The sequence below is a fragment of the Scomber scombrus genome, chromosome 16 (genome assembly GCF_963691925.1).
Source record: "Scomber scombrus chromosome 16, fScoSco1.1, whole genome shotgun sequence".
NCBI lineage: Eukaryota > Metazoa > Chordata > Actinopteri > Scombriformes > Scombridae > Scomber > Scomber scombrus.
In genome coordinates this window covers 27,192,979-27,213,621 of record NC_084985.1, presented here as the reverse complement: position 1 = coordinate 27,213,621, position 20,643 = coordinate 27,192,979, and the positions used below count along the sequence as shown (strand labels likewise).

The 20,643-nt window shown below is 38.6% G+C and overlaps 1 protein-coding gene across 1 annotated transcript in view; it reads left to right on the top strand.

Annotated features, from left to right (window-relative positions):
• Positions 1 to 20,643, top strand: part of LOC133995968 (thrombospondin type-1 domain-containing protein 7A-like) — a 173,454-nt gene that overhangs the window by 111,069 nt on the left and 41,742 nt on the right. Inside the window, exons 10-12 of the mRNA XM_062435475.1 lie at positions 7,545 to 7,739; positions 13,718 to 13,958; positions 18,111 to 18,226. Coding sequence (XP_062291459.1) covers positions 7,545 to 7,739; positions 13,718 to 13,958; positions 18,111 to 18,226 — 552 coding nt within the window. The remainder of the gene's footprint in view (positions 1 to 7,544; positions 7,740 to 13,717; positions 13,959 to 18,110; positions 18,227 to 20,643) is intronic.

Sequence of the window (20,643 nt, the reverse complement as noted above, 5' to 3'; positions counted from 1 at the left end):
GGTTGTTTTGGCGGGCGGGGGGCGGGGGGGGGGGGGGGGGGGAATGGTGTAGCCTGCTGGGGATATATCTTATCATTCAGTTAATGAAGGGTCAGAGAAAAGCTGAGTCATTTGTTGTTTTGTTGTGAGTAGAGAAGACTGAGGCAGATTAGCCTGAAGATGATAATAAAGATATACATACTACAACACACAGCAGCTATAGATGACAGTGATTGATGCGTATGAATTTGTATCTCTATCATTACAGACATTAGAGAGCTGAAATATGTAGGAATTCACTTTTTCATTAATGAACCAATGATGACCTGAATATTGTAATTTCATCCAATCTTTTTTGTTCCTTTTTTCCCTATCAAAATGGTGTGTGCATATACATATGTATATGTGTGTGTGTGTGCGCGTGCACGTGTTTGTTGGAATATGGCAATTATGAGTAGATTCCTGAACCATCACACAGTAGCTGCTAATGAGGGCTCAAGGGAGAACGAGAGAAGGAGAGAGAGAAAGAGAGAGGGAGACAGAGAGAGAGAGATGGGGGTTGTTCATCAGTCTCCGTATTATACTCATAATCAAGGTCCCCATTCATAGGCTGCAGTGCGCCATGTTGTTGCAGTGGCAGTGATTACCATCTTCCTCATCCCAAACTGACTTCATCTCTACTACTAATTATCGTCTCTCTCTCTCTCTCTCTCTCTCTTTCCCTTGAAAAATGAACAGAATATTGTCCTTGAAATGTCATTTATTATGAAACATGCCAACAGTGTGAAGGGGTTCAGTTCAGAGTAGCATGACAGACATGCTGAACTCGCTAGAATGTATCGTAATGGTGTTCATATTAGTTAAGAACAAAATACAAATTGTAGAGTATCATAGCTGCAGGCAATAAAATCACAGAAGCAGCTATTGTAGCCATTTAATTATGAGGGGGAACATTTTTTTTTTTTAAGTAAATGGTTTTCCAATATTTCACATGATGAAAGTGAAATATTCATGACACATTTACTCAGCCCGTTTTTTTTCATTATCTTACAGAGCAGTGTTGGTTTACCATGTTTCACGTTCCATGTTGGAATTTTAGGCTTACCTCAGCAAACTGAAATGCTTAAAAGGAACACACACACACACACACACACAAAAGAAGGTCAAATTTGAATGTTGCAACATTTAGTAAATAACAGCAATTTCTATGAATTACGTTTGAGCTCCCTCACATTGAATTCTGAATTTCTTTAGAAGACTTTTACGCTATGATTCCTCTGATCTACTACAGCATATCTCTACCAGAGCTCTACCACCGGCAGTGACTGCTGTCTATACTATAGCTGTGGGTTGGGTGTTTTGTGATTGTGGCTACAGCTATGGCTGAGGCTGTGAATGTGTCTATGGTCTATGTTTATTTCAAAGGCTAAGGCTGTAACTGGGGAAACTGTGGCAACATACTTTTAACAGCACATATAAAGATTTGTCTTCACAGGAAGCATTTCAACCACATGCTTCTGTTTCAATCACTCCAGGCGTCTACATGTGATACAGTAGATGTGTAGATGATTACTGGCTTTTGCTACACACACACACCCATGTAGACATACAATAAGAAAATAATATTGGCCAAAAGCACAGTGTAAAAGTAGACACTTTCTTAAGAACTGAGGTGAGGTGTCATCATACACCACAGTTCAGGAATGACTTCACTATGAATCATGATCACAGCTACAGGCAGGGCCATATCATTGAAGCTCCACTCTGCCCTATTCACAACCTAACCCTGAAAGAGAGCTTACTTCTCACTATTTATCTTCACATTAGCTGCAATAACATGGACTGAGTACTTCGTAACATAATTAGCCAGAGAAGAAGGAGAGCGCCCACTCTTGCTAAGGTCACAGCCAGTGATTGAGGCTTCTTTGGTAGTTTGGGTTTTATTCTGGGAATACAAAAAGTATTGCGAGATAGTTGAAGAAATAATATCCCCTGTGACCTTTCATAAACTTTAAATAGGTATCGGTTTCCAATATATTGGGCCTACAGTTATGAGAAACTTGCACAGCCTTAAGATATACTGTATAATGGATTTAAAATAAGATTAGTTTTTTCCCAGCCAGCATGTCTATGTGGGCCACACAAGGGTTAAATCTGGGCTGCAATATGGGTCCCAAGTGGGTTTGTCTGCAGTTTCCATGGTTGTCCCACCTGCGTTTACCCATATGGGCTTCAAGTGGGTATTGATTGGGTTTCAGGTGGGGCCCAAGTGGGTGAAACCCATGTAGACCCCATATGTTTGCCCATATGGGGTCTAAGTGGGATCAGAATGCACCTTAAATGGGTCCCATTTAGCCAGCCCACATCAGCTTCATATGTGGGGCCCATGTTTCTGAAACAATAGGGGGCCCATACAATTTGCCCTGTTTATGCCCATGCCCGTTTAGCCCACTTACATCCCTTATGGGGCTCACACAGTCAGCCCACGGGGGCTTCACATATGGGGCCCATTTTACTGACACCATGTGGGACCTGCACAATTTGCCCAGTTCAAGCCCAAGCCCACTCAGTAGCCACAAAGCCCACATTTAGCCCATGTGGGGCCCACATGGACATGCTTGCTGGGTTGGTACCTCCTTAAGATAATAGAGCCGTACTTGCATACTGTGTTGTACCTGACAGCTGTGGAAAATCCCGTTAATTTTTATTTGTTGGAAAGCAAATTCAGTCAGAAGAAATCTGAAGAAACAAAGAAATAATACCATCAAAAAGAAATATTTCAGTTAGTATCAATCCAGACTCTGGGGTGAATACATTCTTAGATCAAGAAGAATTATCCTTAAGTATCACTTATCTCCGTCTTTTGCCACTTCCATATTCGTAGAGTGTCCTTTATTATCAGGATCCATTTAAATGCAGTTTCAGCCCCAGTGATAAAAGAAAAACTGCTCAAGGTGACCTCATCTTCATCTTTCTTTCTTCTCTCCTTCCACCTTCTGAGAGGCTGTCAGCTAAAGAGCTGTTGGCTTCCTTTTATGGCACCCTGTTGAATCAGGCTTATTGGTAAATTAGATTAGCGCAGCCTGCTCCACACAGTCAGCTTGGATTTAGTCTGCCTTTCTTCCCCATTACCTCTGACTGCATGAGAGGCAGTCTCCCCCGGATGTTGCAGAATTGAATAGAGGAGATGTCAACCTCCGTCTGGTACATTTCTATCAACAGAGGTTCAGACAGAGGTTTGACTTGTCTGATGTGTGTTATGTTTAAAAAGAAAATTGTCCCTTTGATCGCTTCAATTGCTTCCTGAGCTCAGGGCGAACCGATATCACTTCAGCTTATCAGATCTGTGAGTTTGGGGGAATGATTTTGAACACCATGAGGAACAGGAGTGGAGGAAGGTGTTTCTTCCCTGCTATGCTACAAGGTCTCTTTTGATATGACATTCATTTATACTAAAAAATCATTTGTTTCTGTAAAGGTGACATTTTTTGTTACTCTCTCTGGGAGGCAGCAGTACTGTCTATTCCTGGAAAGCATAGCTGTGAATGTCATACTGTAGCCTAATGCTTCAATGGGCGCTCATTGGGTGAAAAATAAAGTATTTCAACCTAAATAACAAACATACTTTTATATTGTTGCCCTTCAAAAAAAAACCAAAAAGCTTAAATACAAAAAAATATATTTAAATACATTTAACCCTTACATACTGTTCACGGTCAAATTCGAGAGCTGTAAAAACCAGACTTTGACAGACTTTTCCTAATGTGACCCACAGTATACAAAAATGCAAATATAATAATCGTTTAAAAAAAAATGTTACACACTGATACACACTTTTATATATGCAAATGTACAAGTTACAAGTAAATCCAAAATCAGCATTCAAACATGTAGTATTCTTCATATTCTATGAAATGTTCACCTGGACAATAAAACGGTGATTGTGAATTCCTTTTTTCCATAAGATGAATCAAACATTTATTAATGACTGATGACATCATTTATGAACGTGAATTGGTGCAGAGACTAATTATGAGACAGAATATGAACAGTATGTCAGGGTTAAAGGATAAGGCCGGTGATTTTCCATATTTTTCTTGTCAATAAATCTCATGAACAGAGCTAAACCAACTGAATTGTTCCCACACACCATTGCACTGGGTGCCATGTTCCTTCTCCCAAAAGGCAATGGTTATAGTAGTGTGTTTAGAGACAGTATGGCAGACATCCCTGCACATACATAGGAATGTATGTCTTGACTTTGAGCTATATTGGACATTTCTTTAAGGGGTACAGAGTACAACGTCAAAAGGGGTTAAATGTATTTATATCTAGAATGTTTTTCCTCCTGGGGATGTTAAAGGAAAAGATCACAAGGTCACAAGAAACATTAGGACTGATCCTCTGGGTACCAGTAGTATCTACTAACAAAACAAACAGGCTAGCAGTTGTTAACATATCTCAAATTGTATTTAAATTGAATGAACATCTAGAGAGTGTTAATAGTCCCTGGAAATCTGACTCTGCTCATAGGTATATGGGCCAGGGCAAACTGGCAAAGGTGTGTTTAATAATCAAGAGTCAACTAAAGCAATACTGCCACTAAGACAAGACATCATGAAACCCATCAGTCTCATACAGACACATTCACCATTTCCTCTAGCAACTATCACATGGAAGTCTTCTATTACCCCTGTCAGGGCTCCATCCCCCATCTCCAACACCACCCCAACCCCCACAGCCATGTGCCATCCCTCAGAGTTTCTCTTGACTGGCCTCTTATTGATGTCTTGTTGTCGTCTTCTGATGAAAATGGATCTGTTTTTTTCCCCCGGGGTCCCAGACATGTCATTTGACTCACTGGTCGCCATTCTTCCTCCACTTCACAATGAGATTTTCACAGATATGGTCCTCAGGACAGGATGGGGTAGAACGGAATGGGATGAGGGGAGAGAAGGAGAGTGAGGACAGCCTGCAGATCTCGATCAATATAGGCTGCATTAGCCACTCAGCACCCCCACTCGTCCAAAAACAAATCCTCCAAACAACCTCAAATGTAAACCAATATACCTTCTCAGACATCCCTTTCCCTTAAGCCATTTAGGACAATCTGTATGAAGAACATAATCATCCTGAAACTCAAGTTTAACCTTCAAGGTTTCTGTGATAGATCTGAGCTGAACGTTGACATTAATTCAGCCAATACCTCTGAAAGAATTGACAAGTTATATCAATTTTGTCTAAGCATACATTTCTAAAGTCTTTCCAGTTTTGGTACTGCTGAATCTGAAAACCTGGATAAACAAGTCCTCTAATTTAATCAACAAAATAGGTCCTAAGTGTTTATTGATGTTGGGTCTCAATCAGCATGATTATACAGGTACAAGATTCATGACTTCCACAGCTGTCATAAATCATAGGTACAAAAATGATTTATTTTACCATTTCTGATTTTGCCACTGCTATGTGTAAGATTCGCTTAGCTTCGGGCACACACACTACTTGGGGGAATTTTGGAAACATTCTTATTTTTCCATTCAGGTACTTTTGCCACCAAGCAGAACTGCATGGTTTACATAAGGAAATAATTATGGTAATGGTTAAAAGAACCAACGTTTATCAGTGGGACATGGGAAGCAAACTATGGTCCTCCACGTCAAAGGGTTAGGGGTTAATCAGATGCTTTATTGATCTATTCAGCACATCCTGACTTCCTTTCTTTCTTTCAACCTCCTCTACTGTACCTTTTGTTAGCTAAAGTCAAACATAGGTACTCTTCTGGCAACTGATGTTGACTGTCGTTTTTCTTGGAGGACATCCTTAAAAAGTCTTGGTTGTGGTTGGTATTTATTTTTATTAGTTGTCCAGGACAAAATGCCAAGAGCAGACCATCAGCTGATTAATGTCTTCTTGATACATCTTCACAGCATGCAGCCATATATTGTAGATGGAAAGTGGTGACACATAATGCAAAGCCCCCTCTTTAAGTCATTTCTACACATACATTTTTTTTTTTTTTACAGCATATCATCAACACATGGGGTTATCATATAATGTATTTGTCATGTTTTCATTGTTGGGCTGCTCACTTATATCAAAATGTTCAAACATACATTTGCTCCTCTTACAACTACCTAATCTGATTTAGTGAACTATGTCAGAGTGGAGTATGATGTACGGTAGTATTTATGCCAAGTTAAGTGGTATGATGCATTAAACATAAAATGGATAATGGAATGAGTCCGGTGGAAGATATATTGCCCTACATTCTCCCCAAAGACACAGTGATTTGAAAGGAGCATGTGTCTGCTGCATGAAGCTTGCACAGTTCCCAGTCAAGGCATTATCGTATTATGTACAACTTCATTGTTTAAAATGCTGGTAATCATTCATAAGTGTATGGATATTTCCTTTTGGTTTGTTTATTAGTTGCACAATAAGCTCCTATACTTTGTTTTCATTGATTTTCTTCTGCTTTGCTTTTGTAGCCTTTAATCATGGTCACTTCACATAGTGATTCATCAAATCACTACATATTATTTTTTACAACTCTGCACAAAGGAATTCAGAATCTGATCTTCTCTCTAAAGCTTGTTTCATTTTTTTTAAACAACTAGCTCCATCACTTTTACATCACAAACAAGTACTGTACAACATCATGAAGGTCTTTAAGGAGTGGTTGTCTAAACACGTGCAGCAGATAAACAATCTCCCATGTCAAAGTTGCACTCTTTGTTGACCATCTATATCAACCTCTTACTGACAACATTTGCATTGTTGCAACAATGCCTTATACTTCTACATTTGCTCCTGATAGACAAGAATCATAATTCACCCAGCCACTAGAGGTTTGTGTCAGTAAAATGTAATATTTAAACATTTGAAAAAAATGACTGATGGCTTTAATTTTGCTTGTCTTAGGAGTAACATGCAGTATTTTTTCATTTTCACTTCATTTTCTATAGCACAGCTATATGTGTGACAGTGTCTTTCCAAGAAAAATGACACAATAGGTCATAATGTTAGTTCCCCTAAAGCCATAGTACTTATGACCTGGAGCAGTTTAGATTATGTATATGTAAATTGATAGATTTCCTCATTCAGAGGGTGGATGGCTTAACTCAAACTATGCAAGAGTGGAATTCCAACCATGAATTGGGACGATTAAAAATAAACCAAAATGTAACTATGGTCTTCGACTTACCTTAACACTGTGGTTATTATTGTTGCTGTGACAACAAAGGTCACCTAAGTTCTGAATGGGTGATGTATGATAGTGATGTGTAACAGCTTTGGAAAGCACAGACAGATAACGTCATGCTGATTACTGCAACATATTAGAAAAAGGTAGTATGTGCCATTCTGGATTGCATAGTTAAACAGTGTTTTTGGTGGTTTCATTTTAAGGACTTGTTAATATGGGTGGATACGTTGCAGCCATTTTATTGAGTTAATATTGTGAGCATATATAACCTGTTAACACTTCTTCTCAAGGTTTTACTTGGATTATCCACAAATCCTGACACTTTTTAATACTAAATATGTGCCTGTTTGTTTGCATCCAGGTGAATATGTGGAGAGGCAGCTGTGCCGTGATGCTATCCTGCCCATGCCAGCCATCTGCGAGGTGCCTTGCCCAAAGGACTGTGCCCTGAGCTTCTGGACCCCCTGGTCTCTCTGCTCTCACACCTGCTCTGGAAAAAACACAGAGGGCAAGCAGACCAGAGCTCGCTCAATCTTGGCCTACAACGCAGGAGAAGGTAGGAACTGCTAAATCCTGTACCAAGAGAATGAAACAGCATGGAATCAGTCAGCTGTCCAAATAGATTAGTGTTTGCCCTCACAAACCTATGGTCTAATAGTTCAGAGTGCTTCTTGCACCAGTGTTAAAATCCCACTCCCTGTTGTATTTCTCATTTGCCTCTCCTCCTTATATTTTTGCAAGCGAAATGTCAAAGTGAAATGAATTATTCTGTGTGTTCCTCCGCAGCGACTGCAAAGGTTGTGGCGTGGGTTACTGTGATGCAGGGTAAGAAGTGACTGGAAGGATAAAAAAGCCCCACAGCACTGCTGCAAGACTAAATCTCAGTGTGTTTAGATTCACATTGTCAAACTTTATTCTAAATGTGTTCTTGCTTTTTTAAAAATTCACAAGGGTTGTGCATTTACTTCTTTTCAAGGTCCTTCCCTGCTGTCGTTGGTCCGCCCAATCTTTGGTACATTCATATTTGATGTTGTGAGATGATGACTGTCACCTGAGTGGCTTTAGCTGATGTACAGTGGTGCATAGTCTCCATATGTTTAATTAGAGGGGAATAGAAATGTGGCTACCTTGATGTAATCCCTGTGCTTTCAGAATAGAAAACACCTCATACACACTAGTCGTAGTAGTGACTATTTGTTAGTATTAACTGCCCTCGAACCCCAAGGTTAGTGCTGGGTATCTAAATGGTGCTGGAATGATATGGACACGAGTGCATCTTGGTTATAGCCCAACCCTCCAAACTGCCAATACCACTGTGAGGATCGAGCCATTCTCACAAAACCTCGTTATGAGAAAAAACGGGAGGCTGCACAGATGGTTAGCGTCTGGCTTGGCATCCCAAATTTTTCTCTTTTTATGGCCCCGGTATCATTTTAACAGCTCTTGTCGTCTCACTTCTGGACCACATTGCGTGACATGCTGTCTTTGGCATATTCACAATGACATAGCATCATCCATGCTGGAGTAAAAGGATGCCTCATACATAATGGATTTAAGTGTGAATGGATACTCCCACTCCATCGACCATGCTGGGCTTCAGGAGGAAGTCCATGCCAGAACACGATGCAGGCCCGCATGCTGTGCCTTGTTTATTAGCTTTCCTAGTATTTAGGAGGCAGACAGTGCTGCAGTGTTAGATGGATGACGAGCGACAGAGCATGGAGCCAGACAGGTTGATGTGGTGTGTGCTGAATGAAGCATCAAGTCAAATAGATCTCTCCTGGTCATCAGCTATGGAACACTGAGACAGGGTGGAAAGAGCCTCAGTGTTCAAGCATGGGTCACATAGTAGAGTAGTTAGTAGTGGAATAGAGAGGATTAACTTACAATATACTCCTTTTACAAAGATTTAAATCTGTCTTCAGTTGAGATTTGGAATTAGCTGCCTTAAAGCTGCTCTATGTAAGAGTTTTAGTCAAATCCAGCTTCCTTATACACTTTGAGGAGATAGGATATGTTCAATCTGAGCATTAATGAAGATCAGGGAGGATTTTTTTTTTCTTTTACACCTAACAGAAAAAACTGACTTGCAATTGAGGTGGTGTTTCATTCCGAATATATTTATTATATACCAGTTATGATATTTTACTCATCAACTTAAACTTCAGGAACTTTGCCAGTCAGTGGGGCTGACCAAACACTAACAGGTTAAATCAGTCAGGTCACCACTAAGTCAGTTATTTGTCTAGAGGTTACACGCAAAAAGTCACACCTAACAACCCACACAGCCACAGCCCAGTTTACTGCAGACTTCCAATTTGTGTTATTTGTCTTCCTAGTCCATGTAGACCGTAACTACTTAGGCATCATTTATATTGACAGAAACATTACTGCTGGCAGTAGGTGTATTTTTGAACTTTGAAACAAGCCAGGGTAGCCTTCCACCATGCTTTCAGTATTTAGGTTAAGTGAATCATAGTTCCCTACCTGTTGCTCAGACATTCGAGTGGTATCGACACTTGTCGTGAATGCGTGCAGTTCTACAGATCAGTTGAGAATTACAAGGGATAAGTGTAATCACTTGATTATCACCTCTAGTAGCCATCTTTAAACCCTGGTGAGTCCAAATGTAGATTCAACACTTGAACACACACCAATTGGTAACATGTACCTGTGCACCTGGCTACTGCATTTCTAATACTGAAACATTTACTATGTCATTGTATTGAGGCATTTTCTTCACAAGGGAAAGTCTAAAGTCACAGAATGAGTTTCTTTATTCATCACCTGTTTATTCTTCCTCTTGTTTTTAGTATTTTTTAAGAACATTTGTCGCTTTGCATGACCATCAGTATAAATCAGTTTAAAATAACACTGAAAATGGGTACTAGAAGAAAATACTTGCATATATGAGTAGTGTGATAACATTATAAACCGACATTCATCACATAATGAGATAGCTTCATGTTATTTCAATTACCGAAGTAGCTTAAATACCGCAAATAGACAATAATGATCCGTTATAATAACAATAAGCAATCACCACACTTATGGGTGATTTAATGTTACAACAGTCAAGCACACATTTCACCTAATCAATTATTAAATTAGACACCAATGTATGATGGTGTAACATTTCACCAATGTAAGAGAACTTCACTGAGAAAGTTCAGGTAACCAATAAGATACCAACAAAAGATAAATAATAAACTGTAACATGGTTAAACAAAAATGAATGAATAATGAACTAAAACTAAGTTTTACACACAATTAAGGTTTGCCTAGCAACTTAAAATGTTTGAACGTAAACGGCGCAGAAATAAATGTGTTTCATATATCTGGTAAATTTTATCTGGTGACAATTATGCATATTAATGCCTGTGTTTTTGAATCTGTATTCATCTTCAATACTTTTAACAATAGGACATGCTTCATAACATTATTTTAGGAAAAGTCAAAGACTGATGGACATGAATATTTTATTAAAACATGGTAACATACAGAGGGTAACAATGTACCTGAGGTTTTGGTGTTAACCTGTTTTAAAAGTGCTTTCTTTAAAATATTACTGCAATTGTTGGGATGTTCTGAACACCCAGGAAGTGATGGTGCAGGACTCTTACGTAATGAAGTTCTCAAATTTAAAGATACTTTTTGCTTACTTTCGCAGTCGTCTGTGTTGAAAGAACACAGCTTTGGTAAGGATGCAATTATCGTAGATTATCGTTTCTTACATTTCTGTTTAAATAAACTACTTTAGAGTTTAGAGCCAGGCCAGCTGTCTTTGTCCTAAGCCTGGTTTTTACGCTAAGCTAGGCTAAACACTGGCTCCATCTCTGTACTTCAAGCACAGACATGACAATGTGTTTCATTCGTGTCATCTCTCTCCAACAAGAAAGAAAATAGGGAAAAACTGAGGTGTTAAAGTAGAATAGTAAAAGATTTCAGAAGAAAATTTAGAATATATAGTTTACAGGCTGTTTTCAATGAACCACTAGCTGTATAATCACATTGACACGCTCACACTGAACACTAATATGAGTATCTAGGTAGTGTGTGGGTACAAGCTAATTATCCAGGTCTAGACAAACATTGGGGATGACAGGAGGGATTATTGCCTGACAAGGTAGAGTTGAGTAAATAACTTAATTATCCACACAGCAAATGTGAAGTCAGTGGAGACCATACAGTCTGGACTGTTGAAGAATTGTCTGGTATAGACAAGACAGCAAATGTGATACTGCTAATCTGCAACTGTTTGAGATGTGCGTTTTTCTAATACGTGTTGAGTTTAATTGGTGGCACTTAAATATTTATCAGATCACTATTTAATCAGCCAATGAAGCAATAATGAAATGTCCCTCGATGTATTAATGAGCTCTGAGTCTGATAAATGACTGCCTCTGATGAAATCCAATAATATCTTTTCTAAATGACCCTGTGAAGGACGTTACATTAGAGGTCAGCCACATCTTCTGTCTGAGGCTTTTTTTTATGTCCAATTCAGAGGCTCCATCACTGACTGGAAGATCTCGTTCAATGACTTCTGAGGCACTAATGGCTGACCTTTCCTCAGGGGTTCTCTGTTCCCAAGGTGATAGTGTCTGCTAATGATGAGGTTTTGTGGTGAAGAGGGGTCACATGGTGTGAACACCTCACCTGGGTCCATATCCAGGCTTCTGACTCCGTATAGACATTCTGCCCCGGGGCCATCTCATCTCTGTCAATCCCGCTGACCAGCCGGCCCCTAGAGACCCCATGGTTTATCTCTCATGCTGCCTCAGCTTTGTTTGTTTGCCAACGAGTCATGGGAAAATCAAAGCTAAAAGCTAATCTATAGCTCTGCACAGTTCCCATTATCTCTGATTGAGATGCTGTAGGTTGCTCCTGTTTCCCCCAAACACATTGTACTTTGATGTGTGGTCTGAGAGAAATGGAACCTGATAAATGTGCAAAGTGCTATGCAGTAATACAGTTTTATGTGGCTCGGTCAGGTACACTGCAGAGTTGATCATTATGTTCCATCATTATTATTATTTCCTCGTGTTTTCTGTTGATGAAGCGTGTTTTTTTGAATATATATGCTTTGTCCAGCCAAGTTGGCAGTCAGTCTTACTAACTGTCCAGTTATTTATCGGCTGATTCCAAGCAAAAGTCCCACCAGACAGCAGGTGTTTTATCTATATGAATGTGCCACAGCCAGTTTACTGCCTACAGAGTGGACATCTAATTTGTGCTTTGTCTTGCTGGTCGTTACAGACTGCAACCACTTAAGTTCATTTGTAGCAACTGAGAGATTGCTGCCTCACAGTGCAGCAATGCTTAGTAATAGAAAGTCCCTCTATTTAACATTTATAAGCAGTATATAAAAAGTTAATAATAATGGGTTTATAACATATGCAATGTAGTAAGAAGCATATTTAAGTGTTTATTAATGTATTTGCAGGCAACTATAGCTCCTCCTGTGGGCGCTTACACCGATAAGGAATGAAACAGTTGTAATAATCTCAAATATGTCATTATAGAAGTTCTAACTTCTTACAAATACTGCACATTTATAACACTTAAAATGCTTTATTTAGTACGTATACGATACTTACAAATGCTAAATAGAAGGAGTTAAAGTGTTACCCAAAATAATAAAGCTAGTAATAATAAACAAGGAATAAATATAAAGTACAATAACATAACTTGATGAGGATGAAACTGACACAATATAATCAAAACTTAGAATAAATATAGAATATTAATAGGGAGGCACGAGTAATGGACAATATCAAACAAATATGTATTTAGGTGTTACCACATTTTACTTTGATGGGAGGTAGCCATGCAGTGAGGCGTAGAATACTAGAGAATTTAAACTTATCCCAGACCATTGGAGCTGTATATATACAGACCAAACTTTAAAATCAATTTTAAATGACACTGGAAGCCAGTGCAGCCTGCCTAGAGCGGACATGCCAACTGGTATGTTGGCATGTACCAGTATGCATTGCGCTTAAATTTCTTGGCGAACTCTCAGACTAATGCAGCAATTAGTTAGTTTCTTTACTTGACTGTTAGGGTGTGCTCCTCATCTTGTCCAGCTTATTGTACAGTCAGCTCAGCTTCCTAGTTTCTACCTACCTGTAGCAGCATTCCTAGTCACCTTTAGAAAGCTACCGCAAATTATTCCTTTCTTCCTTTTGTGCGTTTTCTTGTTTGGGTTTCATATAAGCATGAGAGAAACATTGTCACGTTGGCATTGGTTGTCTTTCTGCAAGTTTAGTCTCCTCTTGGCAAAACAATGTAATAAAAGCCAAGACAGAGTTTAAGTGGAGCCAAGACCGAGAACTCATCCAAGATAATACTTCTAACAGACTTTCTGAGCTGCTTGGATCTTTCTTTGCCCTACATGATTACTAGACTACCCAATTATATCCAGAAGCTCTCGTGAAGGTCCCTGTATTAGGGTGATGAGGCAAGGGTAGAGGTTTTTGTAAGGGTTACAGCTACAACACTGACGCTGATTTGTATGTCGGTACTTCTCAGGTGGGATCCAGTGCCCCAACATAAGTGCCCTGCAGGAGGTGAGGAACTGCAATGACCATCCCTGCACTGTGTACCACTGGCAGACCGGCCCCTGGGGGCAGTGCATAGAGGATTCCTCCATCCCTGCCACCAACACGTCCGTGGGCAGAACACGTGGTGATGATGCCTCCTGCTCGGTGGGGATGCAAACCCGAAAAGTCATCTGTGTCCGGGTCAATGTGGGCCAGGTTCCTCCCAAAAAGTAAGATTCCCCATAATTATACGTGTTTGAATTTAGGTGAGATATTATCCCTGTTACATATATTGTAAAAACATGACTATTCAACTGGTGTTCAATGGGGCCTACATAATTACTATTTTATTGTATTTTTTGCTCACAGTAATGGTGGAAAGCAAAATTTCCCCTCCAGGGCACAGATCAGATAAAAACCAAAAACCCTCCAATACAAAAGATGAGCAACTGTGTTAAAAAGAAGAAGAAAAAAAAGAAATCTTATTTGATTAAACATTGATGGTCAAAGATGAGAGGTTAACCATGACTTCTAAGGAGCACTTCAAGAAAAATCAAATCACTCCTTTGTCATTCCATGTGAGCTGCTAATGGTTCTCTGAAGCTAAATATTACACTTTGTAGAAACCTGACAAAACATTCAGCAGTTTAAAATTTCATTTTCAGAATCTGGGTCAATTTTGGATGAATTTGCCAGTAGCAACATGTTTTGTTCCCCAATCCCAACAGATTCTGAGTTTGCTTCTGCTCTGATTCATCACTCTGACTGGCTTCGTCTCCACTGGCAACAGTGATTTAGGTTCATGGATGATAGAGGCATCAACCATACAAAATTGATGGTGATACATGATTTCTTCCAAATGAATTTCTTTGTGAGGTTCCTTAACAATCATTTTCCTTTTTAACTTATAACGATAATAAACGGTGGACGGTGAATCTTGAGTAAAAGTGAAGTATTCTTTAATTGAAACATAACAAAATAGCAAGGTTAACATATGAAATGTCTGCCTAGTTCAAGAGCTCTGTATCACTGCCCACATCCTCTGGTAGAGTACAGCTTTAATGTCCCAGAGGAGCAGTTTGGCTCTCAGACAGCAGTCATGAAGAATAAATACAGAGAAATACAGCATTAGAAAAAACAGAAAATCAATACAAAGAAATACACAAGAACACAAACTTGATGTCAATGTCAGTGTTGTTATTCCCACACATCACCAACAACATCCAGAGAAAGCAGCCAGAAACAGGAGAAACCAGAAACAGAGGGACACCCTGTCCCTCCCTTACTTACTGTTCATATTCTGACCCTTCATTATATGGACCAGGTCATTTTTATTCATTTTATAATTAGTCCCTATACTAAATTTCAACAAATGTATTTTTCATCTTTCCAGTTGTTAATTCGCAATCACACTACATTATGATATCATGTTGATGTTAATTATTTCTATTAATATATTAAAAGTAAAGGATGCAACCCAATTGAATGGTAGGTTTCATTATAACCATTAAAACCATCAATCACCACTGACCCAACTGCACAAAAAATACATCATTTTGAAATATTTCCATTTTTGTATATTCTGGATCACTTTAGGAACAGTCATAACATTTCAGGCTTAAATAATTGCAGTTAGGATGTTTTTACTGCTTTGCAAATTTCCAAATGGGTTATATTTGACCTAAACAGTATGTAAGGGTTAAAATAACAATAGGACAAATTACTATAAAAATCGTGACAAGCAAGACTGACATAATTGTATCAGTTGTGCAGAATTAACCTATCTTGAATCTACATGTTAGGTTGATTGTTGGACACAAGATCAGACAAAAAGAAAGAAGTGACAGTTCTTTCTTATCAGGGTTGGCTGAAAAGTTAATATTGCTAAAGATGAACCATTATGCAGATGATAGTGTAGTCTGTACACACTCAGTCAAATCTGGACAGTATGACTCTATAGTTGTTGTATACCTTTACTGATCGCTCCTTATGTGGTGACTTAATTAACAGTGCTTCAGGACTAATATTTTCATTTGTAGAACTGAAAGGCAGCCTTTGTTTTTGGGTGCAGACTTTGTTTGCACATGGCACATTGTACCGTTTAGTCTCCTGGTTAGTCTGTTGTTGGTGATGTCTGGCAGAGGTGTTCGTTGATGAGCTGCTGGCCAACTGTTTTAAGCATCTGGGTCTGTTTCCCCCCCTGAAGGCATCTGCTGGGAACATGAATTATCTATTTATTTATTCAACATTATTCTGGCAGCAGAGCAGCACTACGAAGGCAAACCCAGCTAGCCTTCATGCTGTGTATGGAAATTAATCGTGCTTTTTATTCCTTGCGCTTACTCCTAAACCTACTGTTACATGCTGAGCAGTGAGCCCTCTGCCTTGGGACACACTTTCACATCAATGGAGAGAAGGGAACCTGGTTTACCCAGCAGCACCAGCTGTGGCCACGATGTGAAGACTACCCCCAGTAAACACAGAGTGGCAAGAGGGTATTCTAATAAATTAGCATGATAGAATAAATGAAAAATACATACGAATATTAATTAGACATTTCTTGCTTTGTAAAAGACACTTTGTGTCGACCCATATGTGTGCATACCAGGTGCTTGTTTGGTATTTTCAAAAAATGAATTGATATCTTGCAATGGGAATTCTTAGTATGGCTAATTTTGGTGTTGATTTTATGAAAACATTGCTACTAATCTATAAGTTAGTGAATTTCATGATTTGGAGAAGGGTTATGTTTGATAAAAGCTAATCTGTCAACAGACTAGAATGAAAATGAACCCCAGAGTTTGTCCAATGTGTACAGTAAGGTCAATGTAGGTTAGTAGTTATAGTTCATTTATAAATATAGCATTAATGTCAGGTCTGTGACAGATCACAATATCCAGTCTAGCACATGATAGCCAGACATTCTTCATGTCAGTCCACCACCCCGATCTTCACACCTTTACTTTTCACTACACTATTTTCTGCACTGGCCCTGAATGCTGGCACATGATGTAAATCTTCAAGTGTAGAATATTTAGCTGGCTGTAACTTTACTGGACTACATGTAAGAATCTGTGATACATACATTGGTTGTTTGATGTGGATACACCTTTTCTAATCATATTCTTTTTCTCCCAAAATATTTTTATGCTTGTGTTTTTCTCATCTTTCTTGTCATGTTTCATCTGCTTTTTCCTTTCCATCCACTCATTTAACCACTGCACGATGTTAGTAGTTTACCAGGATTATGCATGCTCCCATAATTGTGGGACACACCATCAGTAGTGTCCTAAAGTCATCAGGTATTTCAGCTATTATCTCTGGATAACCTCATCTTAAGAAGACCATGCTGAGATCAGTCAGACCATGGAATGTGTCTGATAGCCAATCTGTGTTAATTATGGCTGGGTATCGTTTAAAAAATGACGATACCAGTATCAATCCAAGTACCCTTAAAGTGATACTGACACCAACTGAGTACTTCATTTGATACCCATCATGTGAATAGAAGCATTAAATTGCATACAATGCCACCACTCCTCCACATCTAAATGATTTGATTTTTACACAAATGATTTTGAAAGCCTATTTATATTTAATGCTTGTGTTGATTGGCTGTGAGGAAGTCCATGCCAGTAGTCACATTTTCTAGCTCTGGGTGTAAAAAGGAACCATTGCAGGTATCATTTGACGGGAGACGTTTCCATACTACTTATCGATTTATTTCGGTCGATACCTTAAAAGGTATCGAGTACTGATACCCAGACCTAGTGTTAATACAGTTGAATTAGTCACTATTGTGAGAGGATAAAGATGGCCTGAAAACAGTCAGCATAGATGAAGCGATAGGGTTAGGGTCAAATAGTAGATTTGTGCAATGACGTGGCACAAATATCTGCTAAGCTGAGGGTTAAAGTTAGGAAGATGTAGGATAAGGCTGAGATGATGACTGATGAGGGTGGACAATGACAGTAAGGTATGTGTCCAATAACAATTAGGGTTAGGGTAGTTATTATGTATGATGTGTCAAATCTTACCCTCATTTTCATTGTTTCATTTTGACTCTATTTTGCTGCAATACAGAGCTAAAACAATAAAAAACATGTCACTGTCCTTATACTGTTTGTTTGTCAGTAACTCCTTTTAGTGTTTGCTGTAATAGAATGAAAATGTTTTACTCACTGCAGCAGTACACACACACACATACACACACATATATAGTCACAGTCTCACAAAAAAAAGATCCAGTGCTTGAATCAGTCACATTGGGGAGCGAACTCCCAGCATGGCTCCTTTTGGCTCTGATCCAGCACATCTCTATCAGATTTTCAAGGGGACTCCGTGTGTGTGTGTGCCTGAGCATGTCAATGATGTACTTTCAGGTGTCCGGAGAGTCTGCGCCCAGACACCGTCAGGCCCTGCTTACTGCCATGCAAGAGAGACTGTATAGTCACCCCGTACAGCGACTGGAGCACCTGCCCATCAACATGTCAAACAGGTATCTCCGACTCTTTGTTGGCTTCAGTTACACAAAGTGAGGATTTGCAACGTGTCACACGGGCCAAATGCATCAGTATCAAGAGAGGAAATTAATTAAAGCTCGTGTATGACTGTGTTTTTTTCGGTTAATGAAGCATGCCAAATATGCTCATCGTTATATTAGCACCAGCAGCCAGATAATAAAATCATCTTGCACACTGAGACGGAATAACACAAATTCCAATTCTGTTTGAAATGTGACATGTTTAATAGATGTTATGGAGACGTAATGTTTCTAACATAAAATGCCTCAATGATCAGGCTTTCCCTGAGGATACTGGCTAGTAGAGTTGGAAAACATAATAGTGAAAGTACTGTGACAGACATTGTATTATTTTTCTAAGGTATTATTTTATAAAAGGGTAGAACATCTGTATGATGTTGATAGGGACCGTTGCCATTCCAGTGGGGGCTCTGTACAAACGTGCTGCAGGAAAAACTGATAGTGTTTACTTACTTGGAACTTATTATACAAGCAAAAAAGCCAACTTAAAAAAGCTCAAAACATTTCTCAGTTTCAATCATTGACATTTTTGTGACCGTAATTCCCTTGAATTTTGCTATAGTTAATTTCCCAGAATCTGCTAAACAAATCCTTAAATGACTCTTTTTTCTTGTATCTACTGCATATAAAGTATCTATTCTGTTTATTTAAAGAAACATACAAGGGTCAAATTAGGGTCTTTTTGGGTCCATGTGGTTTAGTCAAATTTAAAGGGTTAAAATGTGAAAATTAACATGTGAAAAACTTGCACTTTTGTGGACCCAGCATCAAATTTCTGCTTTTAATCCATTTTGAGAGAATATATTAGAGGATTATGGCAAAAATGTCTAAGTGGTGTAACCATAAAAACTTTTTAACAAATAATTCAACTTGCTTAAAAACAGTAAATTGTCAATAAAACACCATATCAACTAGTTTGGCATGATCTTACATTATAACTTTTATAATAAATAAAGGTAATGGAATACAATTGTTCTAAATATTACATTTAATCTGGGGAATCGTGGAGATCAGGAAATATTTACACTTTAATTAAATGAAGTCATTATTAGTATAAGTCCACTTAAATACACTGTAGGTGATAAAATATGTAATATGTATCATTATTTTGTGGTTACACCATTTGACATTTTCAGGAGCATTCAGTCTTACTTTTGGTAAAAAAAATGGTGCAAATGTCATTTCAAATGATATAAAACCAACAAAAATACAAAATGTTCAGTTTAACAAACCTGATGCTGCTTTTAAAAGTAATATTTAAAATATTTTTGAATTGCTCATTTTGCCAACCCTTATTTGTCACTGACCCACACATTATAAGTCGGCTGATGACTTTCAAGGTTCCCATCGGCCATAGTTCAGCTTTCATTTTAAACCTGTGGTAGTTACTTTAAAAGTGTTTTCACCATGCATCAAATGTAATCCAGTAACATTAGTCTGTTCATCCATTGCTACAGTAGAAACTAGAACAGTTGGTAACTTAAGCAGCAGAAGTGACCTGATAATAGACTTCTTAGCAACCTAACCTCATTTGAAAACAATCATACCTAAATAAGACGTGACTGTGTCAAACGTATGTAAATAAATGGAGCAAAGACCAAGTGTAAACAGCCAAAGGCTTAATGGATTTAAAAGTATATCAACTGAGAAGAAAGATTAAGGCTGAATCACCCCAGAATAGCTTCCGATTTTGCGCAACCTAAGTGTAACTAAACACAATAACACAAAAGTAGGTTATTCTTCTGTTAATGTTCAGAGAAGCAAGGAGCTGTATTTGTTTCAGCAGTTAAGCTCTATCTGTTCCTCTTCCAAATTCCCTTCATTGTTGTTTGTTTGGTTTATTCAGAGTCTGCTGCAGACTTTAATTCACATCCTGATTTACTGCCCCCGCCTCCCCATTCATGAATTTGAAGAAGTGCACAACCAGAACTCTGAAGTAACACAGGATACACTGAGTAGCTCTTATACCCAGGCAAACAAGTTGTTAAAAGCAAATATATCATGAGATTTAGGGTGCACATTGGGAGAAGCTGTACCCCCCCACAACCCTGAACAGGATAAGCAATTTCCTGATTTCCTGACTTGTATTTAAAATGATGTAAATCTGTATTTCTATCCTCTTTCCACCTGAAAGCTCTCCATTTTTGTATATTGTGTATTCCGTCACATTTCTTCACAAATTAGCCCTCCAACATGAATCACCAGGGCTCCAGCATTGTGAGAGCTGTAATATGATCAGATAGTCCTGTTATAGACATGGACTTCCTGTAAAGGCATTAAGCTCACCACTAGCGGAGGTGTATTGGATACCACTGAGAAAATGATGAAGGTGCTATTCAATATTCTACTTGATTGTATTAGCCTCCCCTTGA